General features: G+C 40.4%; 1 protein-coding gene across 1 annotated transcript in view; it reads right to left on the bottom strand.

Annotated features, from left to right (window-relative positions):
- The window catches only part of LOC124061508 (c-Maf inducing protein), a 46,599-nt gene extending 27,680 nt beyond the window's left edge, over positions 1-18,919 (bottom strand). Inside the window, exon 1 of the mRNA XM_046393381.1 lies at positions 17,977-18,919. Within this exon, the coding sequence (XP_046249337.1) occupies positions 17,977-18,300 (324 nt within the window). The 5' untranslated portion in view covers positions 18,301-18,919. The remainder of the gene's footprint in view (positions 1-17,976) is intronic.
- Positions 18,920-19,212: the final 293 nt, after the last annotated feature.

A 19,212-nucleotide genomic window follows, 5' to 3' on the forward strand; every position in this document is an offset into this window, starting at 1 on the left:
TGAGTATATAATAAGTATAATAAGACATGTGTCTGTCAGTTATGCAGAAATGGCAGCAAATGAATCACCAGTTCATTTTCCAGAAATCAGCGTCATTGCATGACTTTGGACCAATTACTGTTGATGGGATCCTAAGTATATCTGCACAAATGGGCCCTGCAGACATCATTTGCAGTGGCTTTTGCCCCCTATTTACGCAGTAATGTTTTCTGACATTTTTTTTCTTTTACTTGTCATTTTTCTGAGGTCATTTTTATTTAGAAAACTTGAGACAGTCACTCAGAGTGTGCTGATGTTTTCCCTCTCTCTCTCTCTCTCCCTCTCTTTGACTTTTTATAGAAGAAAAAGTCAACTCCCTCAGCAGCTGAGGGAATGTAGGAAGTTCGAAATGGATGTGGCCTTCAAGTTCTGACAGACCACAGCAGACAACAGTCACAATTCTCAGAGCTCGATTCTTTCTCAAAAACTATTTGATAAATCTTTGAAAATATACCTGTGTTCTCCTCTATGTTATCAGTGTGGTTTACTGTTCTCAAGACTGACACCAAGTACCCTGATAGAACTGACAGAAACAGTGTAAAAAAATAGTCACTAGTCACTATCCTATACTATCAGTGGATTTCCAGTACTGTGCAGTACTGTGACATGAGCTAAGTTTCCATGAGGTAAAACACAAATGCATGAAAAAAATCTCTTTCTTTGTTTTCTTACATCAAAATCTGATCACATTGTCAACCAGCTGATTTCAATTTCAGTCAACAATATCACAACATCCACACATCAATCAATCTTCAACTTTCAGCTGCGCAGAGGCAGCATAAACATTTCATGTCAGAAGGATGTTGCTGCACTAACTATATAATTTTATTTACTGATTTTTATGAAACTTGATTAAATTTTACGGAGAAAACATTTTCAAACATTTTTTTTCATGGAGATTTAAGCAAAAATCTGAAAGCTTTTCTTGGACATTTGGCATGCACTTTTGAGATGGTCACTAGCCTCACCTCATTGGTTACCTACAAGTGTAATCCTAGCAAGATGTCACCCACTGCTATTTATGAACTGACATTCTGTAGCCTGGTGTTGGCAAGCTTGGCACTACGGTCATTGACATCTTGGTTTTTTTGGAACCAGCGGTGACCATATTTGGACTAAAGAGTGAAACTGGGGAGGATATCCTGATTGGATCTGACTGAGAACCCAAGTTCATGTGGTGGTAGTGACTTGTCAATCACAAGGTAGCCAGGCCCTAAAACATATTATGTTATGTTATATTATGTTGCATTATGCATTATGGTCTATTTTACTCTAAATGTCACCATCATTTACAAAATGTTCATGCTGTATTGAAGAAAACCTGAACTAGTCACTGAGTCCAAAGACTCATTAGGAAAGTTAGGTAATAAATCAAATGAAAAGCAGGGCCATTTTCTCATAAGCTTACATACAACCTTATTTCTGTTTGAAACCAGTGGAGTCACCTCTGCTAGCCATTAGAAAAAATGCAGGCATTTCTTCACTTTTCAAAAGCATTGTCCATACTTTATACAGTTGCCGGCCTCTCATCTTGTCAAGCTGATGTTCTTTATGGGTTATGCAGGATTGAAAAACTTAAAGGTATCGACTGCATGCGCACCCATCATTAACTGATCCGTATGAAAAAATTGGAATCTGATCATTATGAGACAAGCTCTGCTGGTTCCAATGGAGTGTGTATCATGTGTGAGTAGGTGATTAGGATTCTATTAGGCAAAAACAAAAAAAAAAAAACAAAAAAAACAAAACACATAAGGAGGCCTTAATTTGTCTTTTATTCAAAACAAAAAAATTTCAGAATTTATTTCAATGTTGAATTCTTGTCAGACAAGGATAATATAATAAAAAAATAATACTGCAGATTGAAGAAATTAATTAATTAATGATTTGGACTCGAATCTGACTGTCTCACTGATATTGTTTTAGAATCGTATTGTCCGTATACGTGATACAAATGTAAATATAAAGTAGGCCATCCCTCACTTCAGAGATAATATGAATAAACTAGTACTTTCAAGTTATAGTCTGTGTCTCAGTAAACAGGCCTCCACCACCTCCCTTCTTCTTCATCTGCTGCTTCCAGACAGATAAACAGTCTGTCTCTGGCCTCCTCCACACACACAGTCATGGCTCCACTCAACACAAACATCTGAGGAGTTACATGGAAGCAGCAGCAGCGAATGCCTGCTCTTGCTCTGGCGTCCTCTGCAGTGGACTCAAGCAGACAGGTGGTCCTCTGTATTTGCATCCATCTGACTTTCTCTCTATAGAGCAAACAGACAGGCAGCCTGACCTCCCCCCAATGAACAAACATGCTATTCCTTTATTTACACCTCCCTCTGTGGCTGATAGAGCAAGCTGGCTCTTCTGTCTCACCCCCACCACACACACACACATAAAAAAAAAATCCCTGTTGTGAAACTGCACCCATACAGGATTTTCATTACAGATGACGTTCATGGCAAATATTGGCTTGGACCGAGATGTCTCATTTCCTTGAGAGAGTAAACGTCAGTCCCTGTCTCTGTATATATATGTCTGTCTGTATGTCTCACGGTCTGTGTGTGCACTGCAAAATAGTCTTTTTGAACTAGTTGTTGTGGAGTTGGACGCACAGGCCACACTAACAAGACAAACTGCAAAATAAAGAGTGGAATATGAAATTGTGTGCTAAAGGAGGAGATAAATGGCGTTTCTGAATAGGCACAGGCAGAGCAGAATGGAGACAAACAGAAGGGGCTTCAATTTTCTGATAACCAGCCGAGGTTACCATAGATACTCCTTCCTGCACAAGAGCATGTGATCGCTTGCCTCCCTCTCCCTTCCTCGCTCTCTCTCGCTCTCGCTCATCCTCTACTTTCCGTCTTTCTTTCTTTCTACTCAACTCTGTTTTCCTGCTCCCAGTCCTTTCTTTTTTCTCATTCTGTCTCTTTCTGCTCTGTTTTTTATCGAGGAGGAAGGTTGGAGGAGGCTACTCTTGTCTACCCTCCTCACTGCTGTGTTGCCATAGAAACAAGGGATGGAGATGAATGTTATGGTTTTTTTTTTCCCCCACAAGCAGACGGGGAGCAATAACGGAAGGATAAAAGAAATACAGGGAAAAGAAAGACAGACAGAAGGAAAGCATGATCTATGCATTGTATTTTCAAAAAATGTAAAATACACCAATGCCAATGATATCACATTACTGACTAAACACAGTCAGAGACATCACTCAGGACACGTGACACATGCACAACTCTGTCTCACTGTTGGCTGAACATGTCCAAAATGTCAGCTTTTATAAACTTGAGATCTGTTTCACCCTGCAGCTGGTGTAAATGCATTGAATTGGTATAAAAAAAAAATACTGTAGTATTTCCCCCCACTTGAATTCCCATGTGAAGGACCAGATAAGTATGTTTGTATGGTTTTAACAACTTACTATAAATCATGTTTACTTTTGCATATCATTGCAACTATTTCTCAAAAACACATTTTCCTTCCAGGCAGCCTTTGGCTTCCATTCATTTCACTACAGAAAGAAAATAAACCTCAGCACCTTGAAACATGCTTCTGATGAACAATCCATCATAGTGAAGTCCAAGTCTGGTTTTAGTGTTTCCATTGTTACCTTAATGTTACATATTTAGCTGTGCTGAAATAGTTCAATTTTTCAGCTAACTGACTGACATAAATATAAGCCTGTTTGTGGTGTTGTATTATGCAGAGATGTGACTTGCAGCTTCTCAAATCAGGACTTGCTTAAGTTTTATTTCATTTAAACATGTAAAATTTAAATTTGACATATCTGCGACATAGAGCTCCAGTGATGTTCAAACATTCTTTTTAAAGCAAATCAGCCCCATCGTGATCAACATGTTATTTCATGACCATGAACACACACACACACTGTAGTTTATTTTGACTAAAATCGGTGTGACTTTGGAAGCCCAGAAGTGAGAGCACATGTAAAAGCTGAGTCACTACCCATCAGCTCCCTCATATGTATGTTCACCGAGCACTGCAGGGCGGGGAAAACTTTGTAATTGTGCCTTTGATGACTCAAAGCAGGAAACACATAGGCCCAGTGAGAGAAAGAAGAAAGAGAAACTGAAGTGTGGTGAATCGATGTGGTGGGGATTGAATCAGCTGACTGGATCATTCCGAGCTACAGGTCTGACACCTATCAGGTGTTAAGCTCCTGCTGTCTGAGGCAGTGCACTGAAAATGCCCAGTGGCCACTTTAAAGGCCAGTCCATGACATACACACCAAGAACAACAGACACAGTATAGGATTAGCAATTTTATAATAGCAATATTATTTCTTGTTTAAATGTAAGAGAGATTTAGACAGAATGACAAATCTAACTCGAGTGTATGAAAGGTCCTTCCTTCATTTCATTCCATTTTTCTCAATCAATCTGCATTCTTTGTGGTCATTTCTTCCTTCCCTCTTTCCTTTCTACTTTACTGCTTCTTTCTTTCTTTAACTTCATTTGTTCACCTTTTATTTCCTCCCTCTGTTCCTTCTAGTCATTATTTTCCCCTCCCCATCTTCTAGCAATCTCTTCTCCTCTATTCATTTTCTCCTGCACTCTGTTTCCTTCTGTTGCCCTGCCCTCACTTCCTTTTCTTCTTTCTGTTCCTTAATCATCTCTTCTTTTCCCTTTCCTTCCTTCCTTTCTTCCTTGTCCTCTCATATATACGTTTCATGTTTACTCATCTTTCCTTTTTTCCTTCATTTACTAATCTGCTTTTACCCCTCGACTCTGTTTGGAGACTGATAGGTATGTACAGCCACCAGTTTAAGTGAGACACTGTGGACACTGGGTGAAGTCTGGTTTACAAGAAAAAAACCCCCATGGTCCTCTGCAGCCACTGTGTTTTGTTTGCGTCACACAGTGACAACCACAGCACTCCTGCTGAAGACAGATAGCAAGTGGATAAGAGGGCATTTCAGTGCACATTTCTTCCTGTTCCTATCATCATGCAAACGTTAGAATTTCACATCCTGTGTTCCATCATTTTCATATTTACCAATAATCACACAACAGTAGTTCTGAAACAAATTGACACTGAGCAGTGAGCCACATTTGAAGGCTGGTCGATTTAATGTTTTGGCTCCATTTGTTTAAAGACCTTCGCTGTGACCAACAGATTGATCAAACACTAACATAAACATGTCATATGTTCTGTTTAGGGACTTAGTCACACCGCGGAACTGCTGGACTCGCATATGACGTTGCTAGGCTTTAAAGAGTCACTTCCCTGAACGATAAGCTGCTCTACTTCTCTATTTGCGAAGGAACAAGCAAAGTGCCGCTCATAAACCTGGAAAAACACACTGCTGAGCTGCAGCAGATCGTCAACAAGTCATGCCTTCACAGAGAAAGAGAGCACTTGTGTCGAGTTAGCTGTTTGGTGACAGTGCTCTGTGGTTTAACACTGCCACATTCTGTGAAAACACACTTCCAAGAAATGTCTCGACCTTTAAATGTTTAAGTCTTGACTCACTGAGATTAAAAAAAATAAATAAAAAATCAATTTCAGTTTCTACCAGTTATGGCCTTGTCTTTTATCAAGATGCAAGATGACAAGGAAAAACAAGTATCAATCCAGTTCTATGAGAAACTAGCTCAGGATTACAGAATGCTGCTCTACGAGACCCAACTTAAAGGTGCCTGCTGGGCTTTTCGGCCACTACAAGCGCTGTGGAACAATGTTTCAACAGGCAGTCCCTGTTTTGTTTGTATTGCCTCCAGGGGTGTCAGAATACACTCTGGCAATGGTTCAGTAAAAATAAAATGCACTTGTGTCTTAGACTATTAATAAAACATGGAGTCTGACAACTGTGACAGGCATATAGATTGAATTAAAAAATAAAGAACTCTGAGAATGTGGACAAAGAGCGTAATACTTGGCAACTGCACAGAATAACTAAATACGTACAATCACACACAGAAACAATGCAGCCCTAAAATGGACCCAATGAAAAAAAACGACTGCAATGACTAAAACAACAGCAAAACAACAAGAGATATAACAACAATAAACTGCCAAGAAAACCAACAAAACAGTCATAGTAGGCAAGAGCAGCATCAGCTCGTGGCATCTCTGCTGACATCTTACAAAGTGAATGGGAGTGTAAGAGCTGGAAAACTGTATCCACATATAACACTAGCCCAAACACTACCATAAATCAGACTGCAAAGAAACACGTATGTGCGGTTCTGATTATCAAGGAGTGTTACAGTGAAAAATAAGCCTGCAAACTGCAGTGCTGCGAGCTGTGGTGCTCCCTGTGTTAGCAGGTAGCTGTTCACAAACAGGCACAAACCTCAGTTAGAGAGAAGGTGCATCACACCTGAACGTTTCCTATTGAAACATCATTTCCCATGTGTGTATATATATATATATATACTGTGTATATATATATATATATGTGTGTGTGTGTATGTATGGAGGACAGAAAAGTGCCAATATCATTGACAAATAAACAATGACTTAATAAATATATGAATAGGCCATTAATGCAGTAAAAATAACATCAAAAAACAAGTCATGTCATTAATTTAAAAATTATTATCACCTAAATTGATATTGCTGTTTTAATTTGTTTCCGTATTCATTTACCGTTATAATAATTCCCCAATTTTCTAACTTTCTCGTTTAACTTTCCATTTTACTTAATAAATTATTTATTTTCAAATTATTATTATTAGGGGCAGTAGCAAAATAACAAAAATGGAACAGACTAATACTTTCACTGTCAGCTTACGAAAAGAGAAACTCGCCAGTCTGACGCCCAAAGGGAGGCTGTTCAAAGTTAGGCCACAGTTTCACATCTCGTTGTGGTCCGGCAAGGCCACAACTTAGATGAACTTAAAATGTCATTTTACACAGGCTGGACAATACACATTTAACATTCTCTATTTCAGTCACACACTTTTGAGCAAATAATTAAACATATTTTACCATTTCCAAACTGAAACAAGCATGGCCACTTTACACTCTGTAAATACAGGCCCTGCAGCTAGTGAAACTCTGAAAATGTTAGTAATATTGTTGAAATACACTTTTTTATATTTTTCAGGCTCTGCTCTTATTTGCTGCTGCTATGGGCTGTTGTTAATGCAAAATCTTTATCTGTTTATCTGACTCTAAAAACTATAAATTTAGATAAAATGCATCTTACACTGCACTAATGGTACAACAATACGATCACGTCACACACAACTTTTGCCAGGCTTACTCTTTTTAACAGAAATATTGCTTTTATTCAAAGGTTAACTGTAGTCAGTTCTACTTTGCAAAAACACAAGACCCAACTTAAAGGTGCCTGCTGGGCTTTTTGGCCACTACAAGCGCTGTGGAACAATGTTTCAACAGGCAGTCCCTGTTTTGTTTGTATTGCCTCCAGGGGTGGCAGAATACACTCTGGCAATGGTTCAATAAAAATAACATGCACTTGTGTCTTAGACTATTAATAAAACAAGGAGTCTGCAGGAAGGAAGCCTGCAGTGAAGAAATGTAACAACTGTTTTAAAAAGTTACTGGTATGTAGAGCTGACTCTTTGAACTGTGAACAATAATGTCAGAGCCTCCACCAAAGGTAATGAAGACTGTTTCATAAGGCAGCCAATGAGAGGAGACCAGTGTTGACTAATGTGTTACTTTTCACACGTCACATAAGCTCGACTGTGGGTTCATATAATGGTGACTGTCTTTCATCACACCGTCTATTAATAAGTCAAGTATTTCAACATTTCTTTTTAAACTGGCCTTTCATCCACTTATATGACAAATATGTTTTTTTGGTCTGTCTTGACAACAGTTTGCCGGATTAATAAGGTAATCTGTGGAATCCCAAAATGGCTAAAACCGTGACTTGACCTCTGACCCCCGTCTGAATGTCAGGCGCTTATTTCCGTTTGGTTTCTGATCATCACATTCCCTAAAAAAAAAGCTAAACTGGGCTGCAAATATGCATTATGTCACCGCCAGCTGTAATATTGTGCTTTCAGCTTCTGGGAAATAATGAGATCAAGTCGCGGTGTGATGGGTGAGAGGGTGACATGAAGAGTAGCAATCAAAGTTGCTTTTAGTTTGTTGCTTGTCTTTGGTGCTGTGACAGTCACAGCAGGTTGTTGTCGTTTTAAAACCCGTCCATTTGTATTTTCTGATGCACGTCACTGCATCGGTGACACAAAACAAAATGTAACAGTAGCCTGTCTCTTCCTGATGATGTGTCATTATCGCCGTGGTGATATTCAAGTGAACCACTCATTGAAACTGAGAATTTTTATTTGACATTTTTTAGTTATGTGAATTCTTTAGTACATTTACGTATTAAAAAGTTTATAAATTATGAGAACACGTGTATTTTAACCATTTGACAATGGGCCCCTGTGTCTGGCTTGTTTAATCTGTACAAAAAGCAAAGTGAAAAAAAAAAAAAAGCTTTAGTGTTTAGAGTTGTGTGTGGAACTACTTCTTGGCTGCTTGCTTTGACCTCATTTCTTTTCAGCCAAGAAGTAGCTTCTGCACATAACTCTCTGTAAACCCCACAACTTTTCAAGTTTCAAAAAATGACACATGACAGTTTAAACAGTGAGAGGTGTTAGTATGTTTTTGGGTGTTTTTGTTTTTTATTTAAACAGAGCCAAACTCGCTGTAACTGGTTTACCGGTTGCAAATGGACAGCTATGTCCAAGCTCAGAGAGTTAGCAAGCAGCTGGTAGCATGCTACGTATAATATGCAAAGACGAGGTGCCAATATAACATCAACATGTAAGCTGTGCCAGTGTGAATTACCTTGGAGTTGAAACAGCTGTGCATTTATCACTAAATCTTGCAAAGTAGCACTGTGTGACATCAATGAAACTTAAAATGCAAAGATGATTACAGGGGGTGTGAAGCAAGGTGCGAAGACTTCCATGTGCAAGAGATTAACTTTCATAGGTCCAACTGCAAGAAGAGCTTTGTGTGACTTCCCTCTCTGAATCACTGTGGTGAAATACAGCCCAAATTTCCCCTGAAAGACGCAACTAAAAACAGCCACAAGCAGAGCAGAACCACTGCAGGGCTGCAGGTTCCACACCCTGTCAAGAGTTTGCTCCCCCCCTTACACACTCACTTCTTTGTTTTTGGCTTTTCTTCACCTTATCTATCACTCAGACACAGATAACCAGGCAGAATGAGGGGAACAAGTCCGATTCCAATCTGTTCTAAATATCATAAATCAAGATGGCAGAGAACACTATCATTTGCTATAAATCAAATCTTTGCCTCATGGCTGCATTGTTCAAACAAAACTAGGAGGATCAAGAATTTGAATATGAACATGTACTGCAGCCCGTCCTGAAGGCCTGCCAAGAGCCTGTTAAAGACTGTGTGTGTGTCCTTATACACTGCAGTCACTGCGCGTTGTTTCTCTTCCCTCTATTTTGCATTGAACAATGTCACCGACAAGGTCTGGCAGCTCAGTCATCTTGTGCTGCTTCTGCTTTGAGGAACAGTATGACGTGCTGTGTGATCAACTGATCTGGATGTAGACTTTCCTCACAGCATCCTACGGTTCTTCTTCAGCAAAAACACACATTGTCATCATCGTTGTGAGGAACCTTCCCGCACACATGTCCTGTTCCACTATGTCCGTCCACACATTGCACTGAGTAAAATCTAGTTTAAATTGAAATGACAATCCAACCTACATTTAGGATTTATTCTTGTGTGCAGATACAGAAACGTTGGCTGTTGTTACCTGTGCATCAAAAAACAAGGCTTTTTCAAATTTGGAAGGAGATACTGTAGACAGACTATAAGGTGTTTCTGTGCATCAAGTTCCCCTACATTTGTACACCATGTAACTAAACAAACTGTTGTGTTTAGGTCTAGTTTAGAGATGTGTGAGATTAGGATTAGGGCATGGGGTTGAGGCTCATTTAAACAGAACGAGGACAGATGACGTGTTATCCAGCAGCATCAGGAAGCTGAGTTATATGTACTTTTTTTATAAATGTGGGGGAGTTATGACAGCTGGGCTGTAACGCCACACACACCACACACAGTCAGAAACGACAGGCAATATACTTCTGAAAAAGAAAATAGATAATCTCCCTCTTACAAATGAAAAGTTGATTCATGAATGATTCAATACACATACACTCCCATGCTTGCTGTGGTATGACCAGTGGCTTATGGTGGCCAGTATGGGTAGATACAGCTGATAACTGATATTATTCATCCAATTTGCTTGCCTCACTCAGCTTGTGCTGCTGTTACTTTATCTTGCAGCTTTTATCATTCCCATGTAAATGTCATTTGTGGCCTCTGCGTCCAAGTGTTCAGCCAACATTACAGTCACATTTCACAATTTTCATACGTAGCACCCAGTGTTTGTATGCTGGTATGTAACTTACATACAGCATACTTGAGCTTTGTACTATGTGCTGTTGAAGAGGGAGACCACTATGATCTGTTTTAGCTCTGTTTTATTTAAAGCTTGTTTACACAGTGGAGTGCAGTAGAAGACAACTCCACCAGGGATCCAGCGTGTCAACTATGCGTGTGTGACGCACAAACCGTACAAGCAACATCGTACCAGCCGCATCTCTACAGCTTCAATGTCGGCTGCAGCAGTGCCGCTTTCTGCGTAACACAGCAGTCACATACAGGACTATGAAATGTGTTTGCCTTTGTCATTTGAAATCATCCCTGCACATTGGTGTTTTCCACCTAGTGTAATGACTCTCTCGGTCTGTGTAGGAAAAAAAAAGTGAAAATTTGTTATTTGCTGCAAATTAAAAACAAAAAAAAAAAACAAACTACAAAGCAGGATTGACTACAATTAATTAGGGAATAAAAGCAGCATTTCTGTTCAAGCTCAAAGCAACAGCAGTGGAGAGTATGGCACAGTTAAGTTATTGTACTGGAGTACTGTGTTGTGTATGGTGCATTTTATTTTGAATCTATGTCAACAGATTAAGACTGCATTAACAGCAAACAGCAGCTGTAGCAAAAGTGTTTTGTCAGTGGCCTGAGGCCCAATAAAAGAAATATTAGTGGTTTCTATTGTCTTTGCAAAAACTGAAATAGCAACTGAAACTGCTCATATCAATGGACATGTACATTGGGAAAAAAGTGGGAAAAGTCAGTTCTTTCTCACAAAGAGCTTACACACACACAGAGAGAGAGAGAGAGAGAGAGAGAGAGAGAGAGAGAGAGAGAGAGAGAACGTCATTGACATAATGCATCCCCTAGTCCCTCACCTCATCCTAGCTATCACAACTACATATATATCTAAATCCAACCCTTAACCCTAAACTAAGTCTAATTCTAACCTAAATCATAAAAACAACATGTGGCTTGTGCCTCTAAGGGTCTCTTAAAAATAACAAAAGACATTTGGCATCATGGGAGTTGTCATCTTCATTATTAAACAACCACCACTGCCAATGAAAATCTATCAGGTAAAGAGGTCGTGTTTTAAAGAACATTGTGTTAGGTCACGTTTGCCAACTTCCTTCTTCACTCTCTGACTCGCTCCTGAAAATTACACTGTTTAGCAACAAAATAAAAGCCACCGTCACCTTAAATTATAGATTTCTCTGGGTTTGATCATCGTTGGAAACATCTGGGAAAATGTAAGTACAACAAAATATATAACAAATGTTAATGCAGAAAAGCCACATATTATTTCATATATAACAGCCCTCTGAGGGTCTGCCCCAAAAGTGAGAACTGACCAAAATGTCCTTTCTTTTAAAAAATATTCTCACTCCCAAAGTCTCAAACTCAAACTGGTTCTCACAAACAGAGATGTACACACACATAGACACACAAACGCAAATGTGGACTTCTAAGTGAATAGCATGTCGTATTTATGACCTCTGTATTTGCTAATTAAACACCAATAAGAGCATTAATGAAAGCAAAACTGACAGAGAGGATCACATTCATCCTAACTAGAAGAAGTACTATCATTAAAACAGATTGGTCATGCTTACTGCTGCTTAGATAATCACTGGACACTTTAGAATCCATATGTGACCAGGAGACACTTCAGTCTACCTGACTGATTTCTAACAGGATCCTTCCCTTGCCACAAATAATGACCCCTCGTGCTCAAGGCACAACCAGATTCCTTTCATTAAGGTCTTTTGTGAGTGAGGCGCAGCACAGGAAGTGCTTGCTTGCACTTCTTACGCAAATGTGATGTAAGTTAGGTTTCTGACTACAGTCATGAAAGGCATGTCTGTCAAGGGAAAGAAAAGTGAGTCACAGCTCTTGTTACCCAGTGAGAGCTCTCTCTCATACAAAGACTAGCCTTCTACCTTTACTAGAACATACAGCATCTGCTAATGCTGAGTCCTCCTTACATTAATAAGAATCAAAGAAATTAATGACAACAATTAAATGAAGACAAATGATTTAGCAGGGTTCAAGTTTTGAAAAAGGGACAGCTGCTTTAACTTAAAGCAGATTCATGTGATTTTTGTTAGTGAAACTAATGAAACCCTCTTGGCAGCCATGCTCACATTCACAAAGCTCTTTTCTCACAATCATCTCAATTATTTGCTGTGCGCGTGGATGTTGTTGGAGATGCAGAGTCAACACTCTTTGCCTCCTTGTTGGAAGTAGTCTCTTTGTAAGAGAGCAGAGCAAATGGGTCAGCATTGCTCTTCTGCCCACATAACCACTCTGTTCGACACCGAGCACAACAACTCCACTCAGGAAATGCGCATTCATGCTTCGCCCTGAATATAGCCCTCTTCCTCATATTTCAGCCTTTACAGAGTGAAAAACATGTGATATCGGCAACAAGCTGTGTATGGGGTGTCACCATCCACACACACACACACACAAGCCCACAAGTTGATTCAAAACTAAAGAAAAGCATTAGCATCATAATTTCGGCCACAGTTTCCTGCCATACAAAGCAGACTGTGGTTCACTAGAATCCAGCTTATGATAAATTACACCATTTTTAGTTATTTTTATGTTTTCTAGTATGTTAAAAAATGTGCAGTGTCTAAGGCATTATACTGATGACTTAAAAAGCACCTTGTTACCTCATAGAGCAAAATCATTTCCATTAGCCTCTGGGGTTTTTACAGGATGATTTATGACGCGCAATCCCTGACTGTAAGCGCTCTTTTAAGCAAAAACAATAAAGCGCCTACCATAAGCTTGTGAGATCCATGGAAAGATACTGATTTAAAAGGACAACATAGCAACATTTACAGTAATTAACCGACAAAAAATATCTTACTGGCTTGTTCTCATGTTTTAAACCAAAGATTCTCTAGGAAAGTGTAAGCTAGTAAGAGGAAATTGAGGTTTTTGTTTCCCTCAAACTACTGTTTCCAAGATCAAGAATGAACTTTCACACTCAAGCCCCCACCCCACACACCAATCAACAGACAAAATGGGAAGAAGCAATTCTACAAAATCAGAAGTTTCAAAATCAGTTTAATTACCTTGTTTTGTTTTGTTACCTCACCAGACTTTTTAAGATTCGCATTCAGCACAGCCCTAGTGGTGTGGTTAGGGAAACATCGTGGTTATGACAAATGGGATATAGTCAAGATATGGTTAAATGGTTAAAAATCTTGGCTTTGTCAATAAGATGGTGAACATAAATTGCAGATTTGTGACCGAACACAAAGTCTATATCCACACCCATACTATCCATCTTGCTACATCAAACTGCCTTCTGCACTGGTACTCAACCAAAATTGTAATCCACAGTATTGTGGAATATGGATGTGCTTCCTGGAGAACACTGGGCTGGAAATGAAGTGATTCACTTTAAAATTTAAAGTAATAATCTGCAACATTTGCATATAAATAAACACCTCTATTATAGCATGAAGGAAAACTGAACATTGTAAGACTCATAAAGGCAGAATTGATGGGACAGCTGTTGTACTGCATTAGATTTTACAGGAGTACAAAATAAAGCGCTCGCTGACGATATTGAGCAATTTTTCTCTACTGACTGAACGAAAAAGTAATTCAATTTACGCCAGTCCGACATCTGTTACATTAGCTGCTTGCAACACTTAGTGTCTAGTAGCCATTTTAAGTTTGTTCTGGAGTAAATAGATGAGGTAGTTAGTAGGAATTCCCAGGAAAAAAAAAACACACCCGTCATTGTCTGAGTGACGAGATCTCTGGGAAGCAGGAAAACAAGAACCCCACGGCAATGAGTGTTTAAGGCCCACAACTGCAAGACACTTTCCATGAATTCTAACTTCAGAGATGTGGAAATATGTTTTGCCTGATTGCTGCTCCCACAGAGATGATTTCCTGCCAGTCGCTGAGGACTGCTGTTGACTGGCCAAAGTTCGAAGGCTGCCCTCGTTCCCTACTGCAACCACAATCGATAAAGATTCACTGATATGTAGAGGAGCTCAAAGCACACGGCTTAAAACCACATCAAAGAAATGTGATCTGAACAACACAAAAAGTCCCCAAGGAGCACGCCGTTATTTCACAAGATGCGTATTGGAACTGTTAATTCTTACAAATATAAAACAGCAAAATGGACCCAAACATGCTGCACTATATGTCAAGACATTGTTTGCTGAGGTGTTGGCATAGCTCTTGCTGTTTGCTCAATCAACAGTCTTGGGCCATAACAAACTAGCACAACAAATGAACAGCAGAATAGCAGCTGGGACTGTCTAAAACAGGTGTTCAAACTTTTTCCTTTGCTAAAACTAAAACTTAATGATGGGCCATGGGGCAAAAGCAAACAATAATAAGAGGGATCCTATATATTTAATGAGTGTTTCACCTTTCACTTTTGTCAGCCCTGGTCTAAAGTCTTGTTTCTGATAAATGTGATTCAGCTGCATGTTGTGTCCCAATAGTAACAATGCACGTACAACATCATACTGGCAGATTCCTTACAAAGTTTGTTAAACATAGTCAGATACACGGTCACTTCAATCACTAACAAGGAAGTGTAAGCACCAATGGAAGCTTCTTCTTCTGCTTCTCAAGCGGCCTTGTCTCTCTTGCACCATCAACGCTTGGCGCTCCTGTAGGTGATCTTGACTTCTATTCAACCCTCTAGCAGGGTAGTTTTGCCCAAATCCATAGAACTCCCCTTGACTTTACGGAGCTTTATCAGTTTCAGGTGGTGTTTAGCTGGTCGGGCAGAACTTTGAGGTTTTGGTTCAGTCTCACTGCTTTCATAGTGTTGGTACGTTGCCTGTTCAGAACCAAACAGCAGGCAGACACAAATACACAACTAGCAGGTGAATGTAGTGGAGCATTTAGAACCTGAAGACTGGTAGTGCTGGTAGAGACTGAAAACAGAGCTAAAAGAGAGGGAATAATGGACTTACATGCACCAGGTGACCAGAAACACAACTCAAAATAAATTACAGCGTTGCTCCTCAATGTGTAAATAAGCAACTGTTGGTTGGACATTGGTGTATCAACATAAAACACGCACACTAAACAAAAAAAGTTGTTGTGCGCGAATTACTTCTGCTGCCCCGAAGGTGGCAGGTTAGCGTAACTTCAAGCAGAAACATTAAAGCTATGACTCAGTAAAATGTTAAGGCTGTGTAATACAGATATACTGTTCCCTTTTGTCGCCAGTCTTCTTGCACGTCTTACATATCACCATGGTTTCTTGTACATCTGATCTTTGTAACCAAACCACTTCCACACTGCTGAGGTCGCCCCCATTTTTTTTGGAACTGACTGCTCCGCTGCGAAGCTAGCAGCAACTTCACCATCACTTTCAGTCATGCATGTTGTTGCTGAGCGTAACATCATTACGCCAACAAGTCAGAATACTGATATTCATTTTTATTAACTGCTAATCATGTTAACTGTTCACGATATTGAAAATCATACTGGTATTATAGCAAACAATATGACACACCTGCAGTCTGCTTTATGAGCATAATACAGGGATCCCATTATTTATGAGGTAATCAGCAGGTTGCATTGCGTGGCATTGCGCTTTAATGGTGATGTCAAAAAGTTAACTTTGTACAGGAGCTTGTAATGCGTGTTAACAAACAGGAACTACAGCAAAGGAAGCAGTCATGAGGTAGTTTTATCATAAATCAGGAGTAGAATAATGACTTGAAGCACCACAGCCAGTGAACTACTGGGGACAAATACATGAATAAGGTCATGGATTTATAAACTACACTGTAGTTTAAAGTGTCTATAGTGTATTCACAGCATTATTTAGTCAGAAAGAAGCTTTCATTACATAATGCTTCATGATCAAAGACTATCTATCCAAGCATCTTAGATTCTCTGATTCGTAATTTCAGTGCGTCATTGGCTTTTATTATCATGTTATACGCACAACAAGTTAGGCCTAATGTATACAAGGTGAAAAATGAAAAAAAAAAAGGCTCCAGTCATAAACCAACTCAGTTTTAATGTGGAAAAAACAGCAATTGAGGCATTTTTTCATTACAACCTTGTATCCTTTCACAATTTGAAGAACTATTCTTAGTGTGCAATTCATTCAGCTGAACCTTTGAGATTTTTAGTAGATTAAAATGCCATAAATCCCCTGCACACAAGCAAGTAAATGGAGTTCAGGTGTATTTACCCAAAACCACATCCACATGTCTTTTCTGCAATGATAACAGTCTCCAAGACATATCAAACTGTAGTAAGCAAATTAGCACAGTCTTCCAGCATGGGTGTGATAGGCAGACATCCAAAAAAAACCTCTATCTAGGTGTGTTGATAAAACAATGAGCCTGGCTTTATGGAAAATGTCAGAAGTGTTGATAATAACAGAGGTGGAAATAAAGGCTTTTGTTATTTCTGCATTATTCTGCTGAATTACCAACAATTACACTTGATTACCACAGACATGACTCCTGTAGTTAATAATCACATGGCGGCTATGATTTGTCCAGGCTGTTGTGCATACGCAGTTAATATGTTAAAGATAATGTAGTATTAGAGTTTAGAAAATAATGAGGAGATCATATTTTAAGGAAAATAATAGTGATTTCCTAAGAATATAAACAGTTTTTGCAGCTGTAGCACATAAGTCTGTCGGTCAGTCTCTCCTCTTTGTGTTTATCACTCCACCATCAGTTTCCATTCATATGGAGTGATATTTAGGAAGATGTACAGGCCTGTTGCTATTGAACTGATACACTGAGTAGGTCTGACAGCTCAGCCACAAAACCTAAGCTGCCACATCAGCAACACCATCAGCAACACAGAAAAATCCTCAAAGTATTCCCACCACTAAAGCTAAGCTCGCAGGATTATTATAATAACAATGACAGCAACATTATTTAGGATGGAACACTGTCGGTACATCTTTTCTCATCCTTCCATTGGACGGGCAGGAAGGAACACACAAACACCAGTTTGTTATGGTGACACAGGCTGCTGCGGTAAGGTTCCTCAGCTGGGTTCATGTCACACACCTAAAAGGCCCCTCTGACCCCCTGCTGATGGTTTTATTTCCAGAGACTAGTAAGAGAAGATCTTTGTTGATGAATCATTTAAATCAAGAGTTGAATTCCGGGGCCGAATAAAGACCCATAAAACACACACACCAACTTCAGGAACCTCCACTCAGGGGAACCTTGCGCAAGAACCAGATCACAGGTTAATCAGATCACATCGGTAAAGAGGTGCTGCACACGGAAGTGAGTGATGGAGAGGAGGAGATGTGGGAGCAGGCCGCAGCACCAGAGCTGCCGAAATTATCACAAGAACGGGCCGTGATATCACTGACACGCTGCCTTCTTGTAAACTGCGTCAACAATAGGCTGTGCGTAATCTCGGCAAGCGTCTGCTGCGTCCAGACAAGAAAAGACAAACACCAAAGCTGCCTGTGGAATGTGACACGCAGCATATTATATAGTCTCTCTCTCACACACACACACACACACACACACACACACACACACACACAGAGGAGGCTAGAAAGCAACTCACGGTGGCCGAGGTCAGGCTGCTGTCTGTGAGTGTGAGGTGGTGAGGTTCCCATCTCCGCAAGAACTTGGAAGTGAGGATCTTACTGAGGAAGGTGCGAGGGTGTTTGACCACGCACACCTGGATGTCCCCCTCGTGGAGCAGCTTGTATCGCATCCCGCTGCTGCAATGGTGCAGGGACCTCTTGCACGGCCCTGCGCCGAGCTTGGTGTTATTATTCCCCTCCGACATCTCCCCCAGCAGAGGCTTGTTCTCCTCGCACTGATAAAACTGGTTATTGTGCAGCTCGTTGCCCCCGCCGCCGCCGCTGTTGCTGTTGAAATCCATAGTTCAGTAATCCAACAGTTTATTGTTTCCAAATGTTAGTCTCAGGCAGGGGAGGGTGAATGAACGTGTCGCAGCGATACAACAATCCTACATGTATATGAAAAATGGATAATGTCCTAGTTGGAGGAGGTACCTACCTACCAACCGCTATAACACGACCTAAGTTACTGTGGACACGGCCAAGACGGGCGCTGAAAGGCCACCAAACAGTGTCTTATGGCAGGGTAACGAGACGGCGTAAGGTTTTTATGATACAGTGCAAATAATCCACCATTTTCCTCTCCGCACAATGCCCCATGAATCGTCTCCACGGTGCGCGTCTCGTCTTCCCCCCCCACCACCAACGAGCTATTCAATATGTTAGGGCCATGGCCTTATCCATTCCGTCCGGTACCGAGCCAAACAGAATAATCCACGGCGACGAACGCATGGGAACAACGAGAAAACGGGCAAAACATCCAACAGCGGCGAGTGTCGGCTCCTCCGGTGGCTTTTGTGGTCATTACAGGCTCACTGGCACGGTTTCCTTTTATTCAGTCTTTTCCCCTATCTTGGTGTAAAGCAGCCAGCACTCTAAGGCAGCGCCGTGCCGATTGGTCCCTGCTCGTTCATGTGATACCGGACTGACGTCAATGGGGAGGCGAGCGGATGAGCTGTGTGTCTTTTGCGCTTGACTGTCTGCCGAGGGCGCACCAACTCCCCCCCCTCTCCCTCCCCCCCTCTCCCTCCCCGCACGCAGAAAAAAAAAAAAGAGGAGGGCACAGGGACTTCGAGTGAATCCACCTCTTTTCCTTTCACTGGAAATGATGCATCTTGTCGATAACAGCGGAGGAAGAATTCATATTTGTGTAAACAAGTGTTACACAATGTAAACATTAATCCGAATAAATGCCACGTATTCAAATTTATAAA

Source organism: Scatophagus argus, chromosome 7 (genome assembly GCF_020382885.2).
Source record: "Scatophagus argus isolate fScaArg1 chromosome 7, fScaArg1.pri, whole genome shotgun sequence".
NCBI lineage: Eukaryota > Metazoa > Chordata > Actinopteri > Scatophagidae > Scatophagus > Scatophagus argus.